This window comes from Manacus candei, unplaced genomic scaffold (assembly GCF_025592945.1).
Source record: "Manacus candei isolate 608988 ecotype Guabito, Panama unplaced genomic scaffold, ASM2559294v1 h1tg000028l, whole genome shotgun sequence".
NCBI lineage: Eukaryota > Metazoa > Chordata > Aves > Passeriformes > Pipridae > Manacus > Manacus candei.
This window is the reverse complement of record NW_026138076.1, coordinates 44,595,370-44,619,516: the sequence shown is the minus strand read 5'-3', so window position 1 is coordinate 44,619,516 and position 24,147 is coordinate 44,595,370. Positions and strand designations below refer to the sequence as shown.

Below are 24,147 nucleotides of genomic sequence, written 5' to 3'. Positions count from 1 at the left end.
ACACAGGTGAATTTACTTCTTTTTTTGGAACATTAAGCTATGGGGTAGGTTTGAACCTTTCTTTAGGTAAAGGAAAAAATCTCCTTTATGTTCCTGTTTGTGGAGTTTCTGAGAACTAAACCAACAATTCTCATTCTTCAACAGAAACACTCTAGAAATGTTTTAACATAGTGGGACAAGAAAATGTCAAATGCAATAGAATTTATGCCAGAAAAATGTATGCTGTGTATTGGCTTAATTTTATCCAACCAACTCTTTTTTTTTTTTTTTTTTGCTAATTCCTCTGTTGTTTACTGTGTTTATTCCTGGCTTGTTACATACCCCCTAAAATCTGAATAGTTGCCCCCTCCCAGCCCCCCTGTTGTTCTCTCCTTGTGAATATTGTAAAACTGTAAATGCTACAATAACTGCAAGACAAAGACTGTATCACCCCCTGCGGTAATTGTGCCTCTTCCAGAGCTTTGGTTCCTTAAGTGGTATAAAAATCCACTCTTAGAACAAAAATGAAAAAATCTTATTCTCTTACTATAAAAAAAAAATCATTATCTTATAATTATAGCTTGTATTTACTTTTTAATTTTCCCACTATCATCAGGTATGCTAGAAAACCTGACATTACATATATATAACAGTGACAGTTCTGTAAAAGCAGTAAAACTTGTCTGCATGTAGTGTTTACCAATAAGATTTTAAACCCTGAATGTACATGGAAGGGTAAGAGATCTCTGGACAAAAAATACTTCCTGTTTAAACTGAAGAATAATAATTTTATAACTAGTGATTATTAGTCAGAATATTGATAAATGCTTCAGTTGAAGTTACAACCTTGGAGGCCTTTTAGGTCTACTTGTGGTAACCACCCTTTGCCCAGCTAGAGGCAGCCAAGGCAGCTCTGCCTCAGCACTGATCCAGGGTTTGGAGCCAGCTGGTGAACTTGCTCAGGCCCCAGTTTTGAAATACAGCTATCTCTGCAGAGGCAGTTAAATGAAAGGGCTGGCTTTCAGAGTTGCTCTGCCCTTTGGCAGCAAGTGATTTTACTGGGATCTTGGAAATGCATTGTAATGGTGGAAACGAGTAGAAATTTTAAAAAAGTTACTACGTTCAAGCTGCTTTTAGTGAACACAGTGCAAGTTTCATTATTGACCTCAGTTTAAGTGGATTTCTGCCTGTGCTGTAAATTTTTCTCCTCACCTCATGTCTGTAGGCTCCTGACAGTGCAAAGATGTATTTTTGTGATAGTTTAAAAGCAAAAACAGTAATGTGAGGAACAAGGATTTGTTAACTGGTAACAACTGATAACAACTTGTGTATTCACTTTATCCTTCTCTGCCGTGCATCACTTGTTTATGAATTCACAGTACCTGTACACAGCTGTATATACATGTAGAAATATACTTGTATATATGTATGAGGTGTATTAGTTAATTTAGGCTGATTAACAGGCTTCTCCGTGAAATACACTGGGTGCCTTTCAGGCTGCGACCTTGAAAATACTAGTGATGTTCAGGGAATTATCCACTAAATGTGGTGTTTTTTCAGTTTGAGATGCCATCTGAGTTGAAGTGCACCGTTGTTCTTAAGTAGGACAATTAAGACTTTCCAGAAACAGCACAGTGACAAAAGAAACCACAGAACACTGCTGCATTGTGTGTGGCGGTGAGTCATACGGAAGACACATGTCCCCAGAGATGCTTTCTGCCTCTTCATCCTCCCCATCAGCTGCCTCTTTCCTGGCTGATGATCTTCCTCCCTCTCTGGGAGCTGATGCTTTTTTACCCCGTCCTCCCTCTCTGAGCGAACCTTTTCTAAGAGCTGAGGAGGTATTTAGTCTGACACCACTGAGGGAGGGGGAGGGCTTGGCGTGGGGAGTAATACTTGATAATGGGCTGCAGATCTTAGCACTATTTCTGAGGACTTTTTTTTCCCCCCGACGGACACAGTCCAGCTGATTTGGGAACCTTTCTTGCCGAGAGGCATGAATAGCTGGGTTGTGTTTGTTCAGCGGCTGCACTTTGGCGAGGATAAAACCCTGGGAGCTGCTGCCAAACCTGCACAACCACTTCTGTGTCGTGGTTAACCTGTTAACCAACCTCTGGTAGCAGGCATAGAGGAAGAAGCTATGTGAAGATCCTCTATGTTAATTGAAAAGTAATAGGGAAAAAAAAAATCTTGGGAAAAGTTTTCCATGAAACGAGAAAAACAGATATGTAAATGCAGCACCTGTCTTTGAAAGTCAAAGTAGAATTCAGTGAATCAAAGCTGGAAAGGAAAGAAGATATAACTGCTGGTACTGTGTACTTCTAAAGTAACTTTCTAAAGGATGGCAGGACTAACTACGAGCAAGCAAATAGACCAATTAAGCCTTTGGGAACTGTATTAGAATAAATCCTGAAAACATTATTTTGCCAAGAAAGCAGTAATTTCCTCATGTATCTACATGCTTTATGAGTAAATCCATCCAGAGACACTGAAAATCATATATTTGACTTTGTAGTTGCCAGTCAGCATCTTAAAAGCATTTCTTGGAGAAAACCTGGTACCTCTTGGACACAGGTTGTAAGACTGCTTCAGAAAATGAAGTTCAGATGAGGCTGGAAAAAGTAGTGGAGCAGAATGAGAAAGAGGCACAGGGTTGCTTCACTGTTGTGATGTGTTACACAGAGCGTGCAAAACAGAAATACCATCTGTCAGCTGGTCCTCATGAGGCACTTGTGCGGTGGCCATCCTGTCTCCTCTTCTGTGCTTCCTCACAAAGTCCAGCTGCTGAATGGTGCTGAAAGTGTTTTGGGGGACCAGCATGGGATAAAACATCTATTTGAGCAAGACCGCATCATGCTGTGACTCTGACATCAATCTACTTTGGATTATTCTTGCTGCACTACAGTATTTTGTCAGGCACTTTGTTAACAGAGTAGTAATTTTTCTTAAGTTGAAGACTTTTATATAAGCAGATATTTGATTTTAACAAGCATGTTGTTGCTCTGCTATTTAGGTGATCTTTGGTTTGAAGCAGTAGTACACTGTAGAAAAATCCATGTGTATGAGGACCTCCTTTGAAAGTGGGCTTGATGCTTGGTTAGGGAAAAGGCTGATGCTTCTTGAGCAACCCAAACTTCCCCTGCATGCTGAGTCATCCTGAATGCTCAGCTAGAGAAGCAGAACTGCCCTACTAAGGACAGAAGTGCTGGAAATAAAAAAATAACTCAGGCATACCACAGCAGGAGCTCTGCAGAACACTGCTGACCTGGTGGAGGCACAGCCTGCAAAACAGAATGGCAATGGGAGCAAGGAGGGACTTGTGTCAGGGCCACATTTTTCTCCACTTCCCTTTTTTAGGTATTCCTGCATTTTTGCCACCCACTGGCACCGTGGTGGTTTTGCTTTTTTTTTTTTTTTTCTTTTTTTTTTGAAAGCAGAATATTAATCTGGTCTAATCTGCAGTCTTGGGTTGAGATTTTTTTTTCAAACAGTTTTGAATGAACCGTAGAGTTTGATGTGGAGCAGTGTGAAGTTTTCTTATTATGGAACATTTACATGCGCTCATGCACCGACACCTAAGTCAAAACATGCATTTCCTCTGGAAATTACCTTCCTCTCTTATATGCAAAATACTGCCTTGTTAGGTGTCTAAGGCTATATAGTTGATCTTCTCTTACTTCCCCCTGAAATTAGATATTCAGGGTGAAAAACAGATGTTTAAATTGTTGAAGCTTTGCAGTTGATCAGCTGGTCAGATTGGATAGTCTGGACTATCCAAGCTGAAAGGACAGGCCTAATGTTGCACCTTAAGGGCCCAGGAAGGCAATAGAGCAAGGGGACTGGTGGTGATGTGGGGACTGGGGACGCCCTGTCTGTATGAAATATCCAGCAGCCAGGGCTGTGCCACATGAGGGACCACGGGGATTTTTTTTACACTACAGATGTGTGCCCTGAGCATCAGGGTGTTTTTGTGGAACACAGTGCCAGCTGCTGAGAAACTAAGCAAAGGGACACTCCACATAGCCTCAGTCCAATTATGTAGACAGCCACAAAACTTAGTGAGGGGGAAGTGTTGCTGTATGGTGACGGCAGAAAGCAGACAGTGGGAAGTGAAAGAGCTGCAGTTGCTCTCTTAGGCTTTCCCCCTAGGCTGGGCAACCCAGGTGCATGTTGTACAAACAAATCTATTTTCTTATTTTAAAAAAACTCACACATACAAATATATTTAAGTACTTCACGTGCACTGGTGTTTCCAACAATAGTACTGAAAATAGACAGTAAAATAAAACTGCCACTTGGGAACATGTTTGCTTTTTAGACCACAGAAGTATTCTGTATGGTGTTACTGTCAGGATTCCTTTTGTACTAACTTAGCTATTATGAGTGGCTTTACATTTTAGTGGATGAAATAGATTTCACCTATAAAATGAAAATGCTAAGGTTAAAAATATTATAATAATTTTGTTAATATTATACGTTAAAAATATTATAACCATGTTCTCAAAAATTTGTCATTAAGACAGCTCACTGTTAATACTAAAAGGGTTTTACATCAAAGAATCAGAAAGCATCACATTGTAGTGAGACTGCAGCATGTCTGGTTGCTAATGAGTAGACAGCAAAGTTGAATACAGTTTTCATTTCCTGTCTCATAAATTGATTTTAGTTTACAGTGCTGTAGGCTAGGTCTCCTTAATTTTGTATTTTTGTTTAATTGGATAGCAAGACTTATAATTAGCTTAAATATGTTGTATGCCTTCACTGATGCGAGTTATCGAGCCAGTGAAATTTCACTGCAGTGTGAAGAGTGATCTGCTCATCTTGTGTGCTGGGTTGAGGTTTTTTTAGGTAAAACCACCTCAGTGTGAAAGTTAAAGTGGGGAAGATTATATCAGTCTTAATGGTCTATTACATGTGACAAAAATACATGTAGTTAAAAATGTTTTTTAGAGATTCTTCTTCCTGGTCTACCATTAATTCTCAGAAAAAATGTGTTCCTTATATTTGCTGGTTTTTTTCTAGGTGTTAACATGAGAAGTTGAACTAATTTGTGACTGATCTTTTACCGTTCATGTAATCATTTTTGTTTATGATATTATTCTTGCCTAATAAGGTATTTCACAGAAGGCTTTGGAATGTGACAACTATTAACAGGTGCTGCTTGTAGCAGGAATGAAGGAAAATAGCTCCTAGTACAGCTACTGGACCAAGGCACTTAATGCTTATAATACATTTGTATATGCAGTGAGAGGGGAAATCTGCCCACAACTGCTAACACTTGCTGCTAATACCAGTGCAGCAGAATGCTGTTCTGTTTCATGTTTTCAACAACAAGTATCATGGTGTTTAATGGTGGTGATTTTGTATGATCTGACAAAATACCTTTGCACCCTGTCTTTCTGTCTTTGGCTTCTTGTGATACACCGTGCCTGCTGGCAGACAGCCATGTACTGACAAGCTGATACAGGGCTTAGACTCCACATCAGCTGGTACAAATACTGATTTTGTGAAATGTTTGTGAGCTGTTTCTTCAGATGACTTTTTCCTATTGGTTTGGAAGGCCTCCTTTGTGAGAAGGATACAGCATTCTAGTTGTCTTGACTTCCCACTAATTGTAAATGGTTCTGCTCCTAATGAAGGTTACAGGGATATCTTCAGGGCTGTTCAGAGAAAGGGTCTGACAGATATTTGGAAGTGGTCTTTGGTTGAAACTACTATGGAAAATGGTGTTCCATGTTGAACTCAATTATCCTTATGGGGATAAGGACCTTCCTTACTCAAGATACTCTTGTGTTTAAGCTGTGTAAGTTACAGAAGTTGTTTACTTTGGAGGTGGGGGCCCTGTTGTGCCGTAATTGTGGAATGTCAGTAGGTAGGTATTACCTCCCATTAACAGTGAGTGAGAACTTGTACCTAATGGAATTCCTAGGATGCCACTCCAAAAATTTACTCCTGGCTAGCCATCCCAACATAATTTCATTACGGACTGCCTGCTGACTGAGGTTGAAACAGTACTAGGAGGAGCTGTAATTTCTGAAAATGAAAAAGAGCTCTCAGAGGAAAGGGGTGGTCTATCCATCCCATGCGTCAGTGGGACCAAAGGGGAGGGTGGGAGGGGAATAATGTCTTCAACACAGCCCCAGAAATATTTTGAGGGTTGCAGGGGTGGTTTTTGGTAACCAGAGTTACTAAATATGCTAAAATTCCCCACCTCCCCTCTCAAGTAGTGAAGTTGTGATAAAAGTGTTCAATGCCCCTCACAGAGATTATCCCACACCCATCTGCCTGTAGCAATTGCATCTTTGAACAGGGCTGTAACTGGCTGTGCCTACTGTGGCTTAGCACCAGCAGACCAGCACATTGCAGCCAGTGGGTGGAAGTGGGATGTTTTCTCTGTACTGCTTCCCTGGGATGGTACAAAAGGACACAGAGCAGGAACTAGTTATTGACCCCACAAACTGAGGTTACTCTTCTGTCCACTTATCCTTTGGCTCTAGCCAAGAAGGAAGCCTAGTTGGTAAGCTCACCTGCCTCACTTATGCAACTTCATAGTTTTTCACTAACCCTTTCTTTTAGTCTTGATTTTTCCCTACAGCACAGTGGAATATGTAGTATATGTGACAAGTGCAAAAATCTGCATGGTATCAAATACCCAAGAGATTAAAAAAAACTAAAGCCATGATTGAATGCCTCAGTTAATTAAGGGATCTGTGATGTTGGCTTTTGGGATAATCCCTCCTCAATCTCACTTTGGAAGTCAACTGCCCAGGTGCAACATCACAAATTCATATAACCCGGTCCAAAAAGAAGAAGCAGTAGGCTATCAGAAGCACGGTAGCAGTTTTAATTCCATGTTCATTGTTATTTTTTCCTTTAGGGTGCCATCTTTCTGCCTGGAAACAGAGTAATTGAGCATCCCTGCAATGAAGAAAGTCCAGGAAAATTCCTTTTTGAAGTTGTTCCAGGTAGGATATTCTACTCCATATGAAAAGTCTTTCAAGTTTGTCCTTAGTGACAAATGGCCACATCTGTTCTGCCAGAACAGAAGACGAAGGTGATTAATGATTCAATTTAAGGAAAAAAATAAATCGGTTAATTTGTTAATACATTCATTCATAATTTTTTCATTCACCCCCAGGCAGCACAGGAAAAGGATGTGTTTTTTATTTGTCAGTGTAAAGCATGATTGTTCACTGCAAGGGGCTGCACCACTGAGTGGCACAGTGACAGTTACAAGTGTGTTTAGTAATTATTTTAGATTATATTGGATGCTATGAAGTAGTGTGTCTTGTGGCAACAAAGGAATCTGTAACTTAGCATCAGCAGCTTATCACTGTAAGACCTTGATGACATCAGGACCATCACTTAAGAGTTGGTTGCTGTCTGGTTGCTGTGGGTGGATAAACAGATTGTAACAACAGGAAGCATCACTGCTTTGAAACCCTGAACTTATTTTCAGTTGTGGGTTTTTGGTTGGTTTTTACCTTGCCTAGACTTGTCTAAAAAACATTGTCCCTAGCAATCAAGTGGTGCTCTTGATTGAGTTGTATGGCTTAAGTGATTTGCTTACTGTCTTTGCTACTTTCTCTTCTGAAGGGCAGACCTTGGCCTGTTTGGGAGCCTGGTCGACAGAGACATGTGGGAGGCAGTCCTGAAGGGCAAAGGAAGTGCCAGGTCCTGCCCTTGGGTCACAACAACCCCATGCAGCACTACAGGCTGGGGGCAGAGTGGCTGGAAAGCTGCCTGGCAGAAAAGGACCTGTGGGTGCTGGTCAACAGCGGCTGAACATCAGCCAGCAGTGTGCCAAGAGGGCCAGTGACATCCTGTCCTTTATAAGAAATAATGTGACCAGAAGGACCAGGACAGTGATTGTCCTCCTGTACTTGGCAATGGTGAGGCCAGACCTCGAATCCTGTGTTCAGTTCTGAGCCCCTCACTACAAGAAAGACCTTGAGGATCTGAAGTGGGTCCATAGAAGGGCAGTGGAGCTGGTGAAGAGTCTGCAGCACAGATCTTATGAGGAGCAGTTGAGGGAACTGGGCTTGTTTAGCCTGGAGAAAAGAGGAGCCCTGGGGGGGACCTTATTGCTCTCTACAACTACCTGAAAGGAGGTTGTACCAAGGTGGGGGTTGGTCTTTTCTCCCAAGTAATAAGCAATAGGACAAGAGGAAACAGCCCCAAGCTGCACTGAGGAGGTTTAGACTGGATATTAGGAAAAATTTAGTCACCTAAAGGGTTGTTAAACATTAGGAGAGACTTGTGAAAAGGAAGTAGGGGAGTCACCACAGCTGGAGTTATTTCAAAGATGTGTAGATGTGGTACTTAGGGGGATGCTTTAGTGGTGGATGTTGCAATGTTGGTTTAGCAGTTGGACTCGATCTTAAGGGTCTTTTCCAACGTGAATGATTCTGCATTTCCACATCCAGTCAGCACACTCTGTTTATTCAGTCATAGAATCATAGAAGCAGCCGGGTTGGAAAGGACCTCTGAGATCATCAAGTCAAACCGTTCTTTTTTTTTTTTTGAAAAAAAAAAATTATTTTTTTTTAAATCCAGTCTGGGTTTTCCCCCATTCTGTACTCTGGAAAAGTCCAGTCTGGGTTTTCCCCCATTCCATACTCTGGCCAAAATTCAGTCTGGGTTTCCCCCCATTCTGTACTCTGGAAAAATCTAGTCTGGGTTTTCCCCATTCCGTACTCTGGAAAGATCTAGTCCGGGTTCCCCCCCATTCCGTACTCCGGCCGAAATCCAGTCCGGGTTTTCCCCCATTCCGTTCTCCGGCCGAAATCCAGTCCGGGTTTTCCCCCATTCCGTACTCCGGCCGAAATCCAGTCCGGGTTTTCCCCCATTCCGTTCTCCGGCCGAAATCCAGTCCGGGTTTTCCCGCACCCCCTCGAAGCGGGGCCGGACGCCCCGACAGGTGTGATCGCCTCAAGGTGACACCAGGACAGTGTTTTATTTATTGTAACAAACACAGAGGATCATGATGCAATGAATTATTTCCAAAAAATCAACCATAACCCTTGTAACTATATGAGCATACAAGGAGTAAATGCAGTATAGCAGCGTGCATCAGACACTGGTGTCCATCTCAGATTGGTGTGAAGTAGCCACGTTACTGTATCAGTTTCAGAATGTAATGGGGATGCAGAAACATGTGTGATGGCTTTTAAGAGAGCCCCAGAGAAGAGTTCTACAAAGCGTAGATCAGTGAAGCAGTACAGCACAAATTTATTGCTGTCATACCAGACTGCTACTCAGTCTACAGCTCAAAGATGTCGAGGGAACTGGTTTTGTAAAGATAGTTCCACATAAGTGTTTCATTAGCAGTACATACCTCCTCAGCACGTTGGCTAGAGGACAAATTAAACAGCAATAAGGAAGTTGTCTTAGTTTAACAAGATTGCAACTTAAAAATTAAAGAGACTTCAGGTGGAAGTGTGGAAAAGAAACAACTTTTTATTAACAAAGTCTGAATAAACAACAAATGGTGCAATCAAAAACTTTCAGAAGAAACAAAACAAAATCCCAGTTCCCCAGGTGGGGAGGAGGGGGAGAAACCCGCAGCAACCCGGGTGTTTCAAGGCAACCTTGAAAGCAGAATACCTCCCTCTGAAATGGGTCGGTCTCTCTCTCTTGGTTGTTCTCTGTGAGGAAAAAAACTTCCTCTCAGGAAAAGAGGACGAGGCGGCCGAAAGCTGGGCTCCTGCTCTGTCCGGTCCCAGACCAAACCCCAAAAGCCCCCGAGCAAAGGACTCCTCCCCAGCTGTCCCTGAGGCCACTGCGCTTTCCCGCCAGAGCTCCCCATCTCCCCGCTCTGCCCCCACCCCCTCCCTGACTCCCCCCATCCTGGAAGAAACGGGATAGGGAAGAAAAAGAAAATTCCAACATCTCTTTTCAAACCTATGACAGAATTCAAAACTTATTTGTCTTCTGAAAGACCAGTATATATATCCTACATAAAACAAGTCATTTTACCAAAGGGTAGTTGAAGATTAGAGATTTGGAAACAATAATTCCGTTAATCTCCATATTGCTTTTCAATTTACCTCACATTATGACTATTTGGAAGGGCAAATAGATGGTAATGTCTTTTGAAACTCACCTCCATGTTCTTGGTCTTAAACCATCTTGATGTTAGGGCACAAATATAGTTGTCTTCACTGATGTGTCAAGTTCTGATATACTGTAGACGGGTAAGAAATATGAAGTAGGTTTCTGAGCTTGTTTATGAAAGCTCTATTACTATGCAAAGAAAGCCAGTGTATCTCTGAGGTTTGCTTAACTCACCCCACTTTGAATCAATCAGATCTGAGAAAGTTTCTCACTGCAGTCTTTATCTTTCTTTATATGTTCAAAATACTGAAAGAAGACTATTATTAGCAGTGAAAGTCTGAAGTTGACTAAAATCTTGTTTCCTTGGAAAGTAAGAGAATTCTCCATATGTCCCGATTCATATGACACCTTAATCTGTCTGACAGTGTTCACCCTGGGTATGCTTAGTATGCCTATGTGAATTTGGCATCAAGTGTGGAATATTTACCTGTAGGCTTTAGATGTGTATGGTGCAGGCACAAAAACCTTCCTGTAGAACCATGCATACAGATATATGGCACCAGAGGGTCACTGCCTGCATGGGACCTGCCACGGCTGAGCTGCAGAAAGCTCCCTCAGATCGAGCTTCTAATTTTCCCTAACGATAGGAAATCTGGCTGATAACAGGATATTAGGAAATGGTAAGGCTTAAACAGTCAAACATTCATGTTTTGAAGGCAGGCTCTTTTGTCCATGTTCAAGTACCTTCCCCAGAGGTCACTTATTTTCTGTGTATGATGCTATCCCAAACACCACTGGGGCCTGTGGGATATGTACAGCACATATGGAGGTCAGACTGTCCTTTGCTGATGAGTTTGAATGCTTTTACCAAAGTAGCTGACTGTTGCCTAAATTGTAGAAAGCCTTTAGAAAATGCAGTGTTTCACCCCGGTTTTGATTTTCCAGTGTAGTGTTAAGTCTCACCCACCATCTGTGTTACTTCTGCTCCCATAATTTGACCGTTCATTGCCGGTTTTCGAAGTGTCAACACCTCTTTCTCGACTGCCTTCCAACCTGAGCCCTTAGGTGCGAAGCCTCATCCCCGGGGTCATCCTTCATGCCCAAGTTCAAAAGCCACGGGCAGGGTAGCTGACAGTGGGAGTGCCAGCTGCTGAACTGATAGGCAATGCTGATGGGAGAGCACAGTCGCTCTTTGGATTTCCAAAAATGTTTGTTCTGCCATCTTTTTCTGTGTAGTCAAGTTAAAAAGCAATTTGCAGCTAGTTGTTGGACTGTGTTGATTATTTATCTGGAGCCTCCCCGAGAATCAGGGTAGGCTTCTTTGTTTTGCTTTGTTTGCTTGTTTTTAGTTCCGAGTACAGGGTTTTGCACGTGTTTTATGATAGCACCAGTATATTTATTTCTCCATCCACCCTCCCAAGCCCCCCTCCCCCCATTTACAGGCATGTGGCTATAGTGACTTCATACTGGAGCAGTTTTCCTTGGTGACATCTTATGCTGAGGATTCATTACCAAAAAAAGTTTTTGGGAATTCAGGGCATTTCATGCCACAGCACTGGTCTTTGAGGGATGTAATTAAAATCGAGACTAAGACTGACTGTGGAGGCATCACAGTGTAGATGTGTAGCAGTGTAGTGGAAGTGTCAACTGTATTTTATGCAGAGATGAAGTGAGCATTGCCACTATCATCATCTCACTGCTGCTTCTCAAGGCAAGCATTGTCAGCCTTTTGTAATGGAGCTGTTTGTCATCTGTATCCTCTTGGTGACTCAGTATGAAAGTCAGTTTTATGGGCTGACAGCAACAAAACTGAGCTCATCGAGTGTATTTGAGAAAAATGTATTGCAGCCAAGGTTCTGTTTAGCCTTTGCTAGCTTTTGTATGAGAAATCAGCTCATAGCAACGGGATCTATTTCCAGATTTTTAAAAAAATTTCGTTATATTAACATTGTGTTAAATGTACAGCGCTGAAGCTCATGCTGCTCCTGTATTCTCTTTTGCCTGTATTAAAAGTTGAAGCAATTTTAGTTATAATCCCAAAAGCAATAGCGACAAGTCCTCTTTTTATCCGTCGTGTCTGTGGGCGGCCTGAAAACTTGCGTGCATGTGTTTGTTTATTGGTAATACATGCAAATTATTTTGGGAATGTACGTGGGAGTGGATTTATACTATGAAACTAATACTCTGTACACAGCCATCTCTGAAGATGAATGAAAAAAAGTCTGTGGAGACAAGTATCTTGCAGTTTTGATGCTGTAATTAAAATACAGATGCCTTTAATTTGCATTTTGAAAACATTCTGTTCATTCCTTAAGTCATTACATGATTTAACACTTAAAATTGTTCCTTTTTTTCCCCTTTTGTTGTGCTGACAAAGTTAATTTGCAGGAGTGAAACTGTCTCCTGTAGTGCAGGAGGCCCATGTCACACTTCTGTGTGGGAGTTCTCTGTACCAGAGTCAGAGTGACCACGAAGTGATTAGTGATGTCTGCAGTTATTAACCGCTTCTCTTGCACTCAGAGGAATGTTTCACAGTCATCAAAAGTCAGAAGAGAGTTTAAATTAATAACCTTTTTAATGGGAAATATGCACATACAGCAAAGTTGTGTGATTAGCTTTGTTCAAGTGATTGCATTGAGTTTGCTGATTGTTACAAGTTTTATATAGAAGATAAAATCTCATTCTGTGTATTTGTTCCTTTCTAAAGGAAACCTGAGCTTTTCATCTTGGTGTGCAGGTGTAATGGGGAAGGCATTTGTGTTCACACAGAACTGAATCGGGTGACCTAGCCATGTTTCAGTGGACTAGGTGTCACCCAAAGGTGTGGAGGTGCAGAACAGAGGCACAACTGTAGTTTGCCTGTGTGGTGGTTTGCAGACAGAATTCCTGCTTGAGTCGAGTTGCTGCACCTCATTTGCACCAGGAGGAGCCAAGCACGGAGATGTGGGAAGCTCAGACTCCTCTACTATTTCTTGCACAAGGCTCAAGCACCTTTTTCAGAGTTCCCTGGACTCGCCAGGGGTTGCTGCCCGAAGGCATTTTGAGCAAGGGCAGTATGAAAAGCCTTGCAGTAGGGACCTGCAGCATTCCCAGGGATGTCTAGATGCTTTTAGGAGCTCCAAGGACTTGAAAACACTAGCAGCTCAAAATAATACGGGACTATGTAGGCAATTGGCCTAGAAGAGATGATGGTTATTGAAAAGACAAAGGAATGTGCTTCATTATTGACTGGACTTTGATCCTGGAAACTAAAGTGCTCATAATGCTACCTCACCAGTTGCTGTTATTTGAGATCCTTGTGCACTGGTTGATACCCTTCTCTGTGAGTCTGATAAATGATTTTACAGCTTGACCTTGCAGGTAAGAAGCCAGATCGCCACTCCAATGGTACTCCACCATTTGAATGTTATGGAATCATGTCTTTCTTTGTCCCTGTCCTGTATTACATGCAGATTTCATAAGAAAACAGCACTAAAGAAAAAGGTACTTAGAGGTCCATGTTCACTAGTATGTGGCCTGTTTGTGTGCTCTGATCTAAACCATGAGTTCCCCTAGAGACACAAATAGCCCAAAGGTTTCTCCAGTGAGTTTTTCGGTTGCATGAGTTTGAATGTTTAATTACCACTGTTTAAACTAAAACATACTTTTCCAAATATTGATCTTCAGTATTCCTTGCTTATAAACTTTGTACATCTGTATTTTTCACCATTGACAAAGTACCATAACCCAGCAGTCCAGCACGTGCATCTGCGTGGGTAAATTTGCAGTTTGGTAATACTGAGTTACCAAAGTTTGTTCATACCTCTAAAAGCATTCTGTGTGCAGCCCCAAGTTATGTGTCTGCAGCTTAAGTCACAGTTTCATGCTTAGGGATTATTCAGACTGTTAGGAAATAACTGTAGTATTTCAGCAAAGTCATTTGTAGTCTCTGATGATGCTTTTTTCTGCACTTGGCTGTCTGCTGATTTCTTGTGCCTATGGATCCTGGGCTATCTCCCTTCCTATCAGGGAACATGAGATCTTATGTAGAGTCATGGATGGTGGAGACTGCAGAAGGCAGGAATTACCTTCAGCACTGTCCGCTTTTGTTCGTTTGAGGTCAATTTGTGAGGCCTCAGAGCTGTAGTCAAGGCACAAGTCCAAACATATTGCTGAGGAAAACCATACAATTTTTATTCTGATTTAGATGAGCTCTCTCTGTGCACAGTTCTGTGTGTAGATCACTTCAGAAAGCAGTTTTTCAGCGGTATATGCAACAGAAGTGTAGGTTCCCTTTGTGGTACCAACTGAAAACAGGCCAAATGGATTGCTGCCATGACATAACTTACTTCTGCTTCTTCGAGTAGAAGTACAAGATATAAACCAAAATATGACATGTACTTAAAATACTTAAGCTACCTCCACAAATGCTTCAGCTGAAAAGGCTGTGAAAGAAAAGCAGTTTCACTGGACTGCCATGTCTCAGGACTTGGTTTTGATGCTCCAGCAGTCTTTACTTTTGCAATACTGTTCAAACATCTGGCTGCTTTTGCATCAGAGCTTTTCTCATAAGAATTGTTTCCAGGTAATTTAGAAGTCTGCAGTAGGTTTTGTGAATTGATGTTAGGAAAGCGTTCCCCAATGCTGTTGTGGAGGGAGCCCTATGAAGTATTTTTCTGTTATTTTTGAGAACCTGAGTTGTTGCTGTTCACAGCATGTTCGAATCTCATTCTTCTGGCATGAAATTTTTATGCTGTCCTTTCTCAGAGCACTGAGTAGTATTTCATCAGGTTTCTAGGCTGACTTTATGGACTTGTGAAGTCTCTGACTACAGAGCATTTCCCCAAAACCTGTGACTTTATTAGAGAATCTCTGCAAGGGAGTGAAATATTAATTCCCATAACTTTGAAATTGTTAGAAATTTTTTTTTCATTAGTCAGAAGAAAAAGAGTAGCATCCGCGGGCCTTTTTCTTTATTTCTTCATGTATTTAATTGCATACCATATGACAAATGGAATTTCTTCTGGATCAGCTGTTCTGGTAGGGAATGTGAGATGGGTTTGAGGGTTTTGGTTTTATTTTTAGTTTCTCTTACATGAAAGGTTGGATAACAAACTATTTTGCTTCTACTACTGCAGTATGCTTTCACTGCTTTAAGTCGGCTTAGATTTGCCTAGCTAGGTCTGTGGACCCATGGCTGAGTGTCAGGAGGGATCTGTTTTGCATATGTGTAGGTCACACTGATTTCACTGTCAGGAAACAGGCCCTTTAGCCTCCACAAATGTGTTGTGAGGTTTGAGAAGATAAAGGGCTGCCAGTCTGTTGTAAAGTTACCAAAACCTCTTCAGTTCCCTGTTGATACACAGTGTTTAGCAGATTAAGCCCTTTGAGACTTTCCCCACGAGTTCTCAAACATCTGAAATAGGAAGGCCACAGTAGGTGCTACTTCTTGTCACCTACTGATTCACAATGTTTTTAATTAAGAGTTTATGAAGGCCCAGAAAATGTGGATTTGATAAGTTCACTTGTATTTTTTCCCTAAGGGACAAAAGTAAGACAAAACAGAAATTACAGATAAAATTTTTTTGCTAAGTAGGCAATTTTCTTTGTAGCGCTCTCATGTACTTTAACAAGTTTGATACCAGATGCTTACTGTAGCTGCTCTTTCAATATTTGTCTCTTCTGATAGCAACACCTTTTAGTCCTATAAGTCATATTGACGGCAGGACTTCTGTGGGATGGGAAAGGTTGGACTCTCCAGTGAGGCACCAAGCAGGGCAGATGATTAGCTGACATGTTTGACTGTGACTGGTATAATTCAACATGATGTTTCAGGGGTAGAAATGTTTTAGAAGATTTCGAGCCTGTTGTTTTGAGATAGAACTGTGTGTTTTCTGTAAGGATGTCGCCTTTTAAGAAATAAAAAAGGGCAAGAGTTCCCTGCCTTATCTTCTCAGGAGTAACTGCCATGTCCTAAGTGAAGATACCCTCACCTGTACAGCAAATAGCTTTCCTCGAAGACTTAGCAGAGTGTTGGGAACTAAGGAATGCACTAAGGAAATTCTCTGCTTCTTGACTTCTTGAAAATTGTTTGTGTATTAAGAGGTTTCCTGCCCTGCTGCAAAAAAAAGACCTTTCCACAGCACATGTACATATGCACCTGAGCACTGAGTTCTCTCCTTGCCTTTGCTGTCAGGCAGATTCTCTGTATTCCCTTCACTATCAGCATAGCTAGCACAAAATGTATTCCCTTTTCTCCACGATATAAAACCCAAAAATGAATTGTTAAACCAGTCAGCTGCTTTGACTTGTTCCCTGTGCTGAATTCCTATCTCCTGGTATGACCCGGGTGGATTTAATTGGTGCTGCCATGAAGATGAATGCCTCCCCCATACGTGCTGACAGCCAGCAGTGCCTCTTCATTAGTCGTCAGGAGCACAGGACCTCAAGGGCATTGCTGATACTGCCGACTGAACTAATTGTACCTCTGATATCTTCTGGAGGAGGCAGACAGGCTGTTTAATCAAATGGGCACCAGCCTTCCAGAGCACAGATATCCCTCTGTAATTGCATATTGCGCTAAAGCAGCTTTGAGCGCTGCTCGTTCCCTATTGAAGATCTGAATCCGCTGCCATCCTTATTAACAGTGATTTCTCAAAAATGTATCTGGTAGAGAGCCACCTCTCTGCACTTGGACACATTGGCATGTGCTGTCTCATTCTCGTCCTTCAAAGGATGATTCAAGACTGATTTTTTTTTTAAGTGACCCGTGGAAATGCATGGAGTCAGTGAGCCAGGGAAATGAAACTGGTTGAAGTTTTGGTGTGCGTTTCTCATAAGGTTAATGGTGAGGGCTTAGTGGGAATGAACTCTTTTCCATCTCGAGCTGCAGCTCTTGTGATGCAGAATTGTTTGATGTGCCCATAACAGTTTTGTCTCCTTCACAGTTTTCAGAAAAGCAAAACCCAAACAATCCCCAGTCTTACATCCCTGTGAAATGAGATGGCAGGCTGTGCCACCAAACTGTTGTGCTGCCACCATAAAATCTGCTAATGTCAAGCTCAGTTCTGTACAGGTCGATGCATGTAATATCCCTTTTAACCATGTTTTTGTGCCTTTGTTGTCATGGCTATTGAACAGCACTGAAGGAAGGCACCAAGTTCAAGGTACCTGCTTTTTGTTTTGGTTCTGCAGCGACTCCTTCCATGACATTAGACCAAGTCCTACCTTTCTGTGTCCACGCATATTTAATTGAGAAGATATGTGATGCAAGCCTTGCATATTAATGATGTAAATCTGAACTAGTGATAACCTATATACTGGGGGTTTGGGGAAGAGAGGCAAGGCTAGGATTGTGACACATACTTCTAGAGTGACATGAGTAGTTTTGCTTCCTCTCCTTCATATGGAAGATCCCCTCATGATACCGCATCTGTTTAAAGATCAAGACTGGTGTGACTCAGACTTGAGCTACTAAAGAACTACCAGAAAATGTCCTGTTTATCATGAAAGGGGATGAGGCATCTTTTCCCATTCAGAAGATGACGTCCCTTTTCTGGTAGAACTCAAGCACTGGTATCTAGCAAAGAAGAGCCTGCAATAGCTGATTTAAACAAAATTTCTTTAAATATAAAAGAATTCATTCATATAGTTTTTTATCAGCCTAAAATTAATCTGATAGTAGAAGTTTCAGCTATCTGCTTTTAAAATGAATGAATTAAATCTAGATGCAAGAACTATTTAAGAGAAAAATAACAGAGCCCTTTCTAAGTATCTTCTCTAAGATATGCAGCATGTGCAGCATAAACAAATTTATTCTCACTCCTATGGCTTGAGTGTTTAGCTTTGTACTGAATGAAACATGAGCCATCACGTATTTTCATATATAAACCCCATTATCTTGAATCCTTTCTATCTTTGTGAACAAGTACAGACTAGGTTAAAAGTGTGTGTGTTTATAATAGAAGAAGTAGTAATATTGCCTACTTTCTGAATGCTATTTCCAAGATATGGTCTGTTTTGAAAATATTTGACAGATGAAGCACTTCTGGAAACTGCTGAACACTTGTATCTTTCATTTTCTTTCGTGTAAAGTAATTCCACTTAATCATCTGTTATCAGTGGCATTAATTTCACGTGGCAGGAGACTGCACAGACTCTTTAAAATACTCCATAAAAATTTACCATTACTCAAGCATGGTATATGAAGCTGAAGTTATTTTTCACTTGTGTCTTTTGATTTAGAAGTGGACTGCTTTCATTGATGCTGCTTAGCATGTGGTGCATGTGATCTGAGCTGTGTTGTGTTAGCGGTATCAGTCATTTGGACGAGCTTCTCTGTCATCCAGTGGTGTCATTCTGGAGTTTATCTGCTACACAGAAGAATTTGGAACATAATGGCAGTGGCATCTTTAAAAACTTACATGGCAAAAAAGCAAACTTAGTGGTTGAGTTTTTGGTAAACTTCTTCCTCCACTGGCGTTCACGTTCACCAGATTTGCTCTTAATGAGGAGGTAACTCATGTCATGAAAATAACATTTAGGGACATGGGTTACTCACACCCTTTTTTAAATGCTACCAGTTGCAATCACAGCAACAATAAGATTTTTTTTTTCTCTGCCTCAGCACTGCAGCTGACACTGGATCTTGATCAGTATCAATGGTGACAAATGGCTTAGGTAGTGCCAGACATGCAGAGAGAGTTCCCACAAAGCCAGGTGGTCTGAGGGAAGTGAGGAAGGTAACTGGAATGAGAGATTGTTGCTCAGACAATTTCTGATAGTGATTTGGGGACAAAACTGGTGGTGCTGGGGGGGGGGGGGGCAGAATTGGCTTTTTTCATTGTTCTGTTAAGGTGTGAGAAAATCCCTGAATTTTGATGGTGAAGATTCTCTGGGGCTGAAGATAAGTCGCACTCCAACTATGTGGCTTTTTTTTTTTTTCTTCTTCTTCCCCCCCCCCCCCACCCCTTCATGTATGTCCCTCTGGTGGCAACATAAAAAAGTCCAGCGAAGTAATAGATGTACTGTGTGGGTTACCCTGTTCAGGGCTTCATTTTTTTAGCTTCATTATTGCTTTCAGCAATATCCATGACATACCATGAAGCACAATTTGGAACTTAGAGTCTCAAACAAATTCTGTGAAGTGGGAAGAAAGTACTGGGAAAAATCAGAGGCAGTGATTACTGAAGCTTTTTTGAGAAAAGATCATCCCAAATACCCGTACCAGTGACATTATTTTGATGAATTGCCATAATGATTATTTCACTGTCTACCTCTGCTCACTGAACTGAGGATCTACCAGCTTTAGACAATCTGTACTTGATTACACTAAGTAATGAAAATAGCATTGTAGGAAGAAGTGAGAGAGAAACGTTATGGAGGAAAGCTCCAAAGCGTAGACCTTCAAGAAGTCATTATCCAGTGGAGTGTTCTGTAGTACAGATGCCTGCCAGTCTTCTGCAATACTAATACTAATAGTATTACTAATAATAATAAATCCCATACTCACTGCCATTTTCAGCGAGAACATCTGCAGCTGCAAAAAGTAAATTAATTAAAATGCATATACCTCCTCTGTCAAATAGCTGGTGGTATCCCACTAAAAATGGTAGGAAAGACAGAGATTAGGTGACTTGTCTGAAGCTGTCTGGGAAAGCTGGTGCCGAGTCTGAAAGCAGATCTCACCTACTTGGTACACCAAAGAGCTTGTGCCTGCAACATGGGAGATGAAAGTACACAGGCAGTGAGCTTCTGAAGCCCTCTGGTCTCTGAAAGTAGTGGAAAATCCAAGTTCCACTTGGATGGAACCATGGTTTAGCCAAACATCCTCAAAGTATGGTACTTCCTAGTGCCTACGTCATCTGAAAAGAAATTGGGATTACTTTCCTAACGTTTGCAGATCTTAAGGCAGACATACCTCATGTTTTCTCATGTACTTGGGTGTTGCTGCCTGACTTAACCCTCCACCCTGTGGTAGTAAAAGGCTCACAAGTCCTTTGCTCTTCATCCAGCCCTTCTGGAGACTCTTTCATCTTCCCCCTTTTCCATTACTGGTGCTCAAGGAACACTGATCCTTATTTAAAACAAAGTGTCATCTTTCTTCTTTTTCAGCTTTGTGTTAGAGGGCTGGGACAAAACTTTTCAAGCTCATGGTAACTGCAAGGACCTTGCTTGTCTTTGTTTCTTCAGCATGGGTGTCAAATTTAAGGCTGAAAAGCAGAATTTCTACCTTTTTATTACCCAGTTTCACAGTTATGTCATGTACTAGTATGCGGTGCTGATTTTTATTATTCAGTGTGTTAAAAGTCAAGTTAGACTGATTCCTTCCCTTTGACAGGAAAGGAAAAACTTCCTGTGGGATGTGAATGTATCTTCCTAGGGTGGCATTGTCATCTCTCCTCATGGATAGCTTGTACTGCTACCTCTGGAGACAGAAATCTCTGCTGATTAAAATATATATTTTATAAAGCTGATGGGCATAATGGGTTGTGAAATCGTGATCTTCTGTGCTGTATTTCAAATCCCCGCTATATTCATAAATTCAGTGAGTCGTTTTATTTTCTGGAAGAAATAGCAAGGAAGAACGTGATTGATGTATGTTTGTGAAGAGATAGCTTCAAACTACAAGCATATGGTTGACTGTCAGGTGTTAATGAAACTAGTCTACAATTTAGGTGATGATTAATGAAGGAGTAAACTCAAGGAGCACTGCTTGATGGTCCCATGTTGACTTCTGCTGCAGACCAAGCCTTCTGTTGTGTGGGAGGGGAAGGACCGCTTGCTCTGGGTTGAAACAAGCCTACCTGGCAGCCCAGGTTCCCATTCCATGGTGTCCATTGCAGGTGGCACGTGTCGGGAGCAGCCTGTCCTTTATCCACGCGCTGCCTGTGCGCAGCCAAGGCTGGCAGCAGGATCTGCTCCGCAAAGGGCTTCTTTCATGGTGACAGCGGAAAATGTGACAGCCTTGTCAGCCACTCTGCTGCGTGCCAGCGTGGAAAAGGGAGAAGGAAAAACACCCAGGGAAGGGTGATTTTTGCAGCTTGCCAGCTGCAGCGCTGCAGCTACACGGTCTGGGGGGAAGGTGCCATATGCCACCATTTGGCACGACGGCTACGGGAGCACAGAGCACATTATTGTCCTCGACCTTGGCGGAAGGAGCTGGCAGCATGCCCGCTGGGATGCTGTCTTCAGCAGGAGATGGGAGTGGGAGGGACGTGGTGGTAAACTAGCAAACGTGCCTGTGCCTCGCGTGCCACGGTGGTGCAAGTGCCTGAGCGCCTCAGACACCACGTACCCATCTCATTGTGCCATGGAAGGACACGTGTCACCAGCACCGAGGGGCCAGCAAGGGGCTCCCAAACCACAGTGAAATGTCAAGAACTGTAACAACATTCAAGCTCTTAGTAATGTTAGAGTGGTAATAACAGGAGGCTTACACAGGCTGATGAGGGGATGAGCTAGCTCGGTGGAGACCTTGCTGAAATTGGATAAACATCCCCAAACAAGATTAGATACACCAGAGGCTGGTTTCCTTCAGAAGGACGTGACACCTGCAGCTTCATGCCATTCAGTTTGTGTTGTGGCTTACTGTCATCTCTTAAGTGTGCACCTCATTTTCTAGAGACAGAAAGAAGACAGTAGGGGCTTAAGGAAGAATTCCAAATAAACTGCCTAAACCACCAGATATACCTTTGCTCAGAGAACAAAATTACTGGCATCTCAGCTATGAGAATAAAATGTCACAGAAGTGGGAGACTGTACTTTCTAGCAGCAGGCAAGCCAAACAGAAAAATCCAGGTGTGAGATACAATAATGATTGGAGCTAAGAAGAATGAATAATGGAATTAAGCAGTGGGCTACTAAAAATATGTATGAAGGGGAGTGTTTATATTGGAGGAACATGAAATATTTGTGCCATACCCTTGTTATTTCCTTATCAATGAAATGTCAGGTTAAGTTATGGTAAAGGCAAAAGAACAGCCATAGTATAAAATCTTCATGCACGGCTGTTTGAGATATTGCAGAGGAGCAGTTCTGAAATGGTGAAAGAGAATTCAGGCAGGGAGGGCAGCCTGCAGTTCATTATGGGCCTGGGATGGATAAAAGCACATTTAGCTTCCATCTGTTCCATTTTGGATGATACTGATAGAAGGGTCATAGCTCTGTCAGTGATAGATATCTGAAGTCATTGCCATTTTTAGCTCTCAAATTTTTCCCCCCTTCTGTTTATTGGACATCTATTTTTCTTTTTGACATGTATTGCCAGATATACTGCAACCAGGTGCTGATGAGCTACAGGTGTTAGATAAAGTGAGGCTCTCCTTGCTGTCTCTCTCTCTCTTTCACTGTGCTGTATGTGGCACAGAAATGATGGGGAATGGAATAGTTAAGGATATGTTTTGGTATCTTTCAGATAACTATCATTTTGCCTTCCTGAAATCATATGCATAATTACCTCACAGTTTTTGAGATATTATTACAGTGTGAGTGTAGCTTGAAAGTAATAAAGAACCTAGATGTTCATCTGTAGTGCAATACAAGAAATGGATTACCTGTCACATACTGTCTTTTCTGATTACTGAAGTGTCTAATATTTTTTTTTTATATCTGTGCTGCCTTATGATAAAAAAAGGCGTGTCTTACATAGTTCCCCTTTAATTAAAAATAAAAATTTATTGTGAATATGTAAAATGGTGCACCACACCTGAATACTGAATTATAGCTTTCAGTAGTTCTTCCTGCTAAGTGGTAAGAAATCAGCATCATGGGCATGTAAACGATCCTGGCATGCTACTTTAAAAAGTTGTCATTATGGCAGGATCTGGGCCCGTGGACAAGCAGGTATTTCCTTCAGAGAGGATTGTTCTTTCTGTGTATCTCTAGACACAATCTGCATGGGTTGAAGAGCAGTATTTTGCCACAAATTATTGCAAATCCATTTACTGTGGTTCCATATTATTAATCTTTGTAAATTTTTCTGATACCTAACCAGCCTTTATTGAAAATTCTGTAAGTGCTGTCTTGACTCCAAACACGTGTTTGTGACTGTCATTTAAAAGCCTTGTCAAAGGTGAGTTAGGCTCCAGTGTGCTAAAACCCATGTGAAGATTCCCCAGATGCTTTTTATATGTCAGTCTTTTTAAAGCCACGTAGATTTGCAGAGAAGTGGGCTCTCTTAAAGAATGTGCTGTAATAGGCGTATGTGTGTATGTTGATTTATTTTGTTTTGAGTACAACTTTGTCCACACATGCAGATGATGGGAGAAGAAAAACATGAAAGTCATATCCCATTTGAAATCTCTTGGGCCTCCTACATTCTTCAGTGATATAACCACAGTCCAGATAGGTTTGGCAGAGAGTGTCAGCACTGGCTCTGGGATAACTGAGGTTTATGTTCTTGGAGTACCGTTTAGTACTGTTGCATCTGCAGCTGTTTTCTTAATGCATCAGCTTTCTTTTAATTCCGTGACACGTGTGACACCCCTCAAACCATGTTAGCCCTTGGTAGAGCCTTCATGTCTGAAAGAATGCAGTGATGCATAATGCTTTTCCTAAGGTGTTTTGTGCTTCTTACTGTATGAGTGAATTTGAGACAAGTGTAATGTTACTGAGTTAGGTGAACTGGAACTTAAAGTTGTCATTTTAATTGGTCACCATCTGTCTTCCTTGGTTTTTTTTTTATATATATTTTTTGTTTGTTTATTTGTTTTAATGTCAGTATTGTTATTATTTTTTAAAGCCGTTCATTCATATAGTTCAGAGTCAGCCCTAATGCTCAGCAGAAATCCTAATCTCTTTAAAAGTAATGTGAAAATTAAGATGGTGAGATCAATATAATGTGAAGTGTGTGGCAGTTCTTCTAGTGATCACTTCACTAATTTATATACTTAAGTGATTAATCTTGGCCAGCTCTTACACAAAATGAGGTTTGAATCTAAGCTGGATTTTTTCTGCATCTGAGGCAGTGATGCACGACCTCTCTCTGTGCTCTGCAGCAATATTTTGTTCTGCAGTATGACAAAGGAACCCTCTCCTACTAAACAGGTCTACTGAATAGTTTCTCTATGCTTAAGATTAATCTAAATACACATAGATTAGCTTCTCTAAATTCATCTAGTATTTTTGCTGAGG

The 24,147-nt window shown here is 41.5% G+C and overlaps 1 protein-coding gene across 1 annotated transcript in view; it reads left to right on the top strand.

The window, feature by feature from the left end:
* ARHGAP24 (Rho GTPase activating protein 24) overlaps positions 1 to 24,147 on the top strand; it is a 173,557-nt gene that overhangs the window by 33,580 nt on the left and 115,830 nt on the right. The window contains exon 2 of the mRNA XM_051790917.1: positions 6,857 to 6,944. Within this exon, the coding sequence (XP_051646877.1) occupies positions 6,857 to 6,944 (88 nt within the window). The remainder of the gene's footprint in view (positions 1 to 6,856; positions 6,945 to 24,147) is intronic.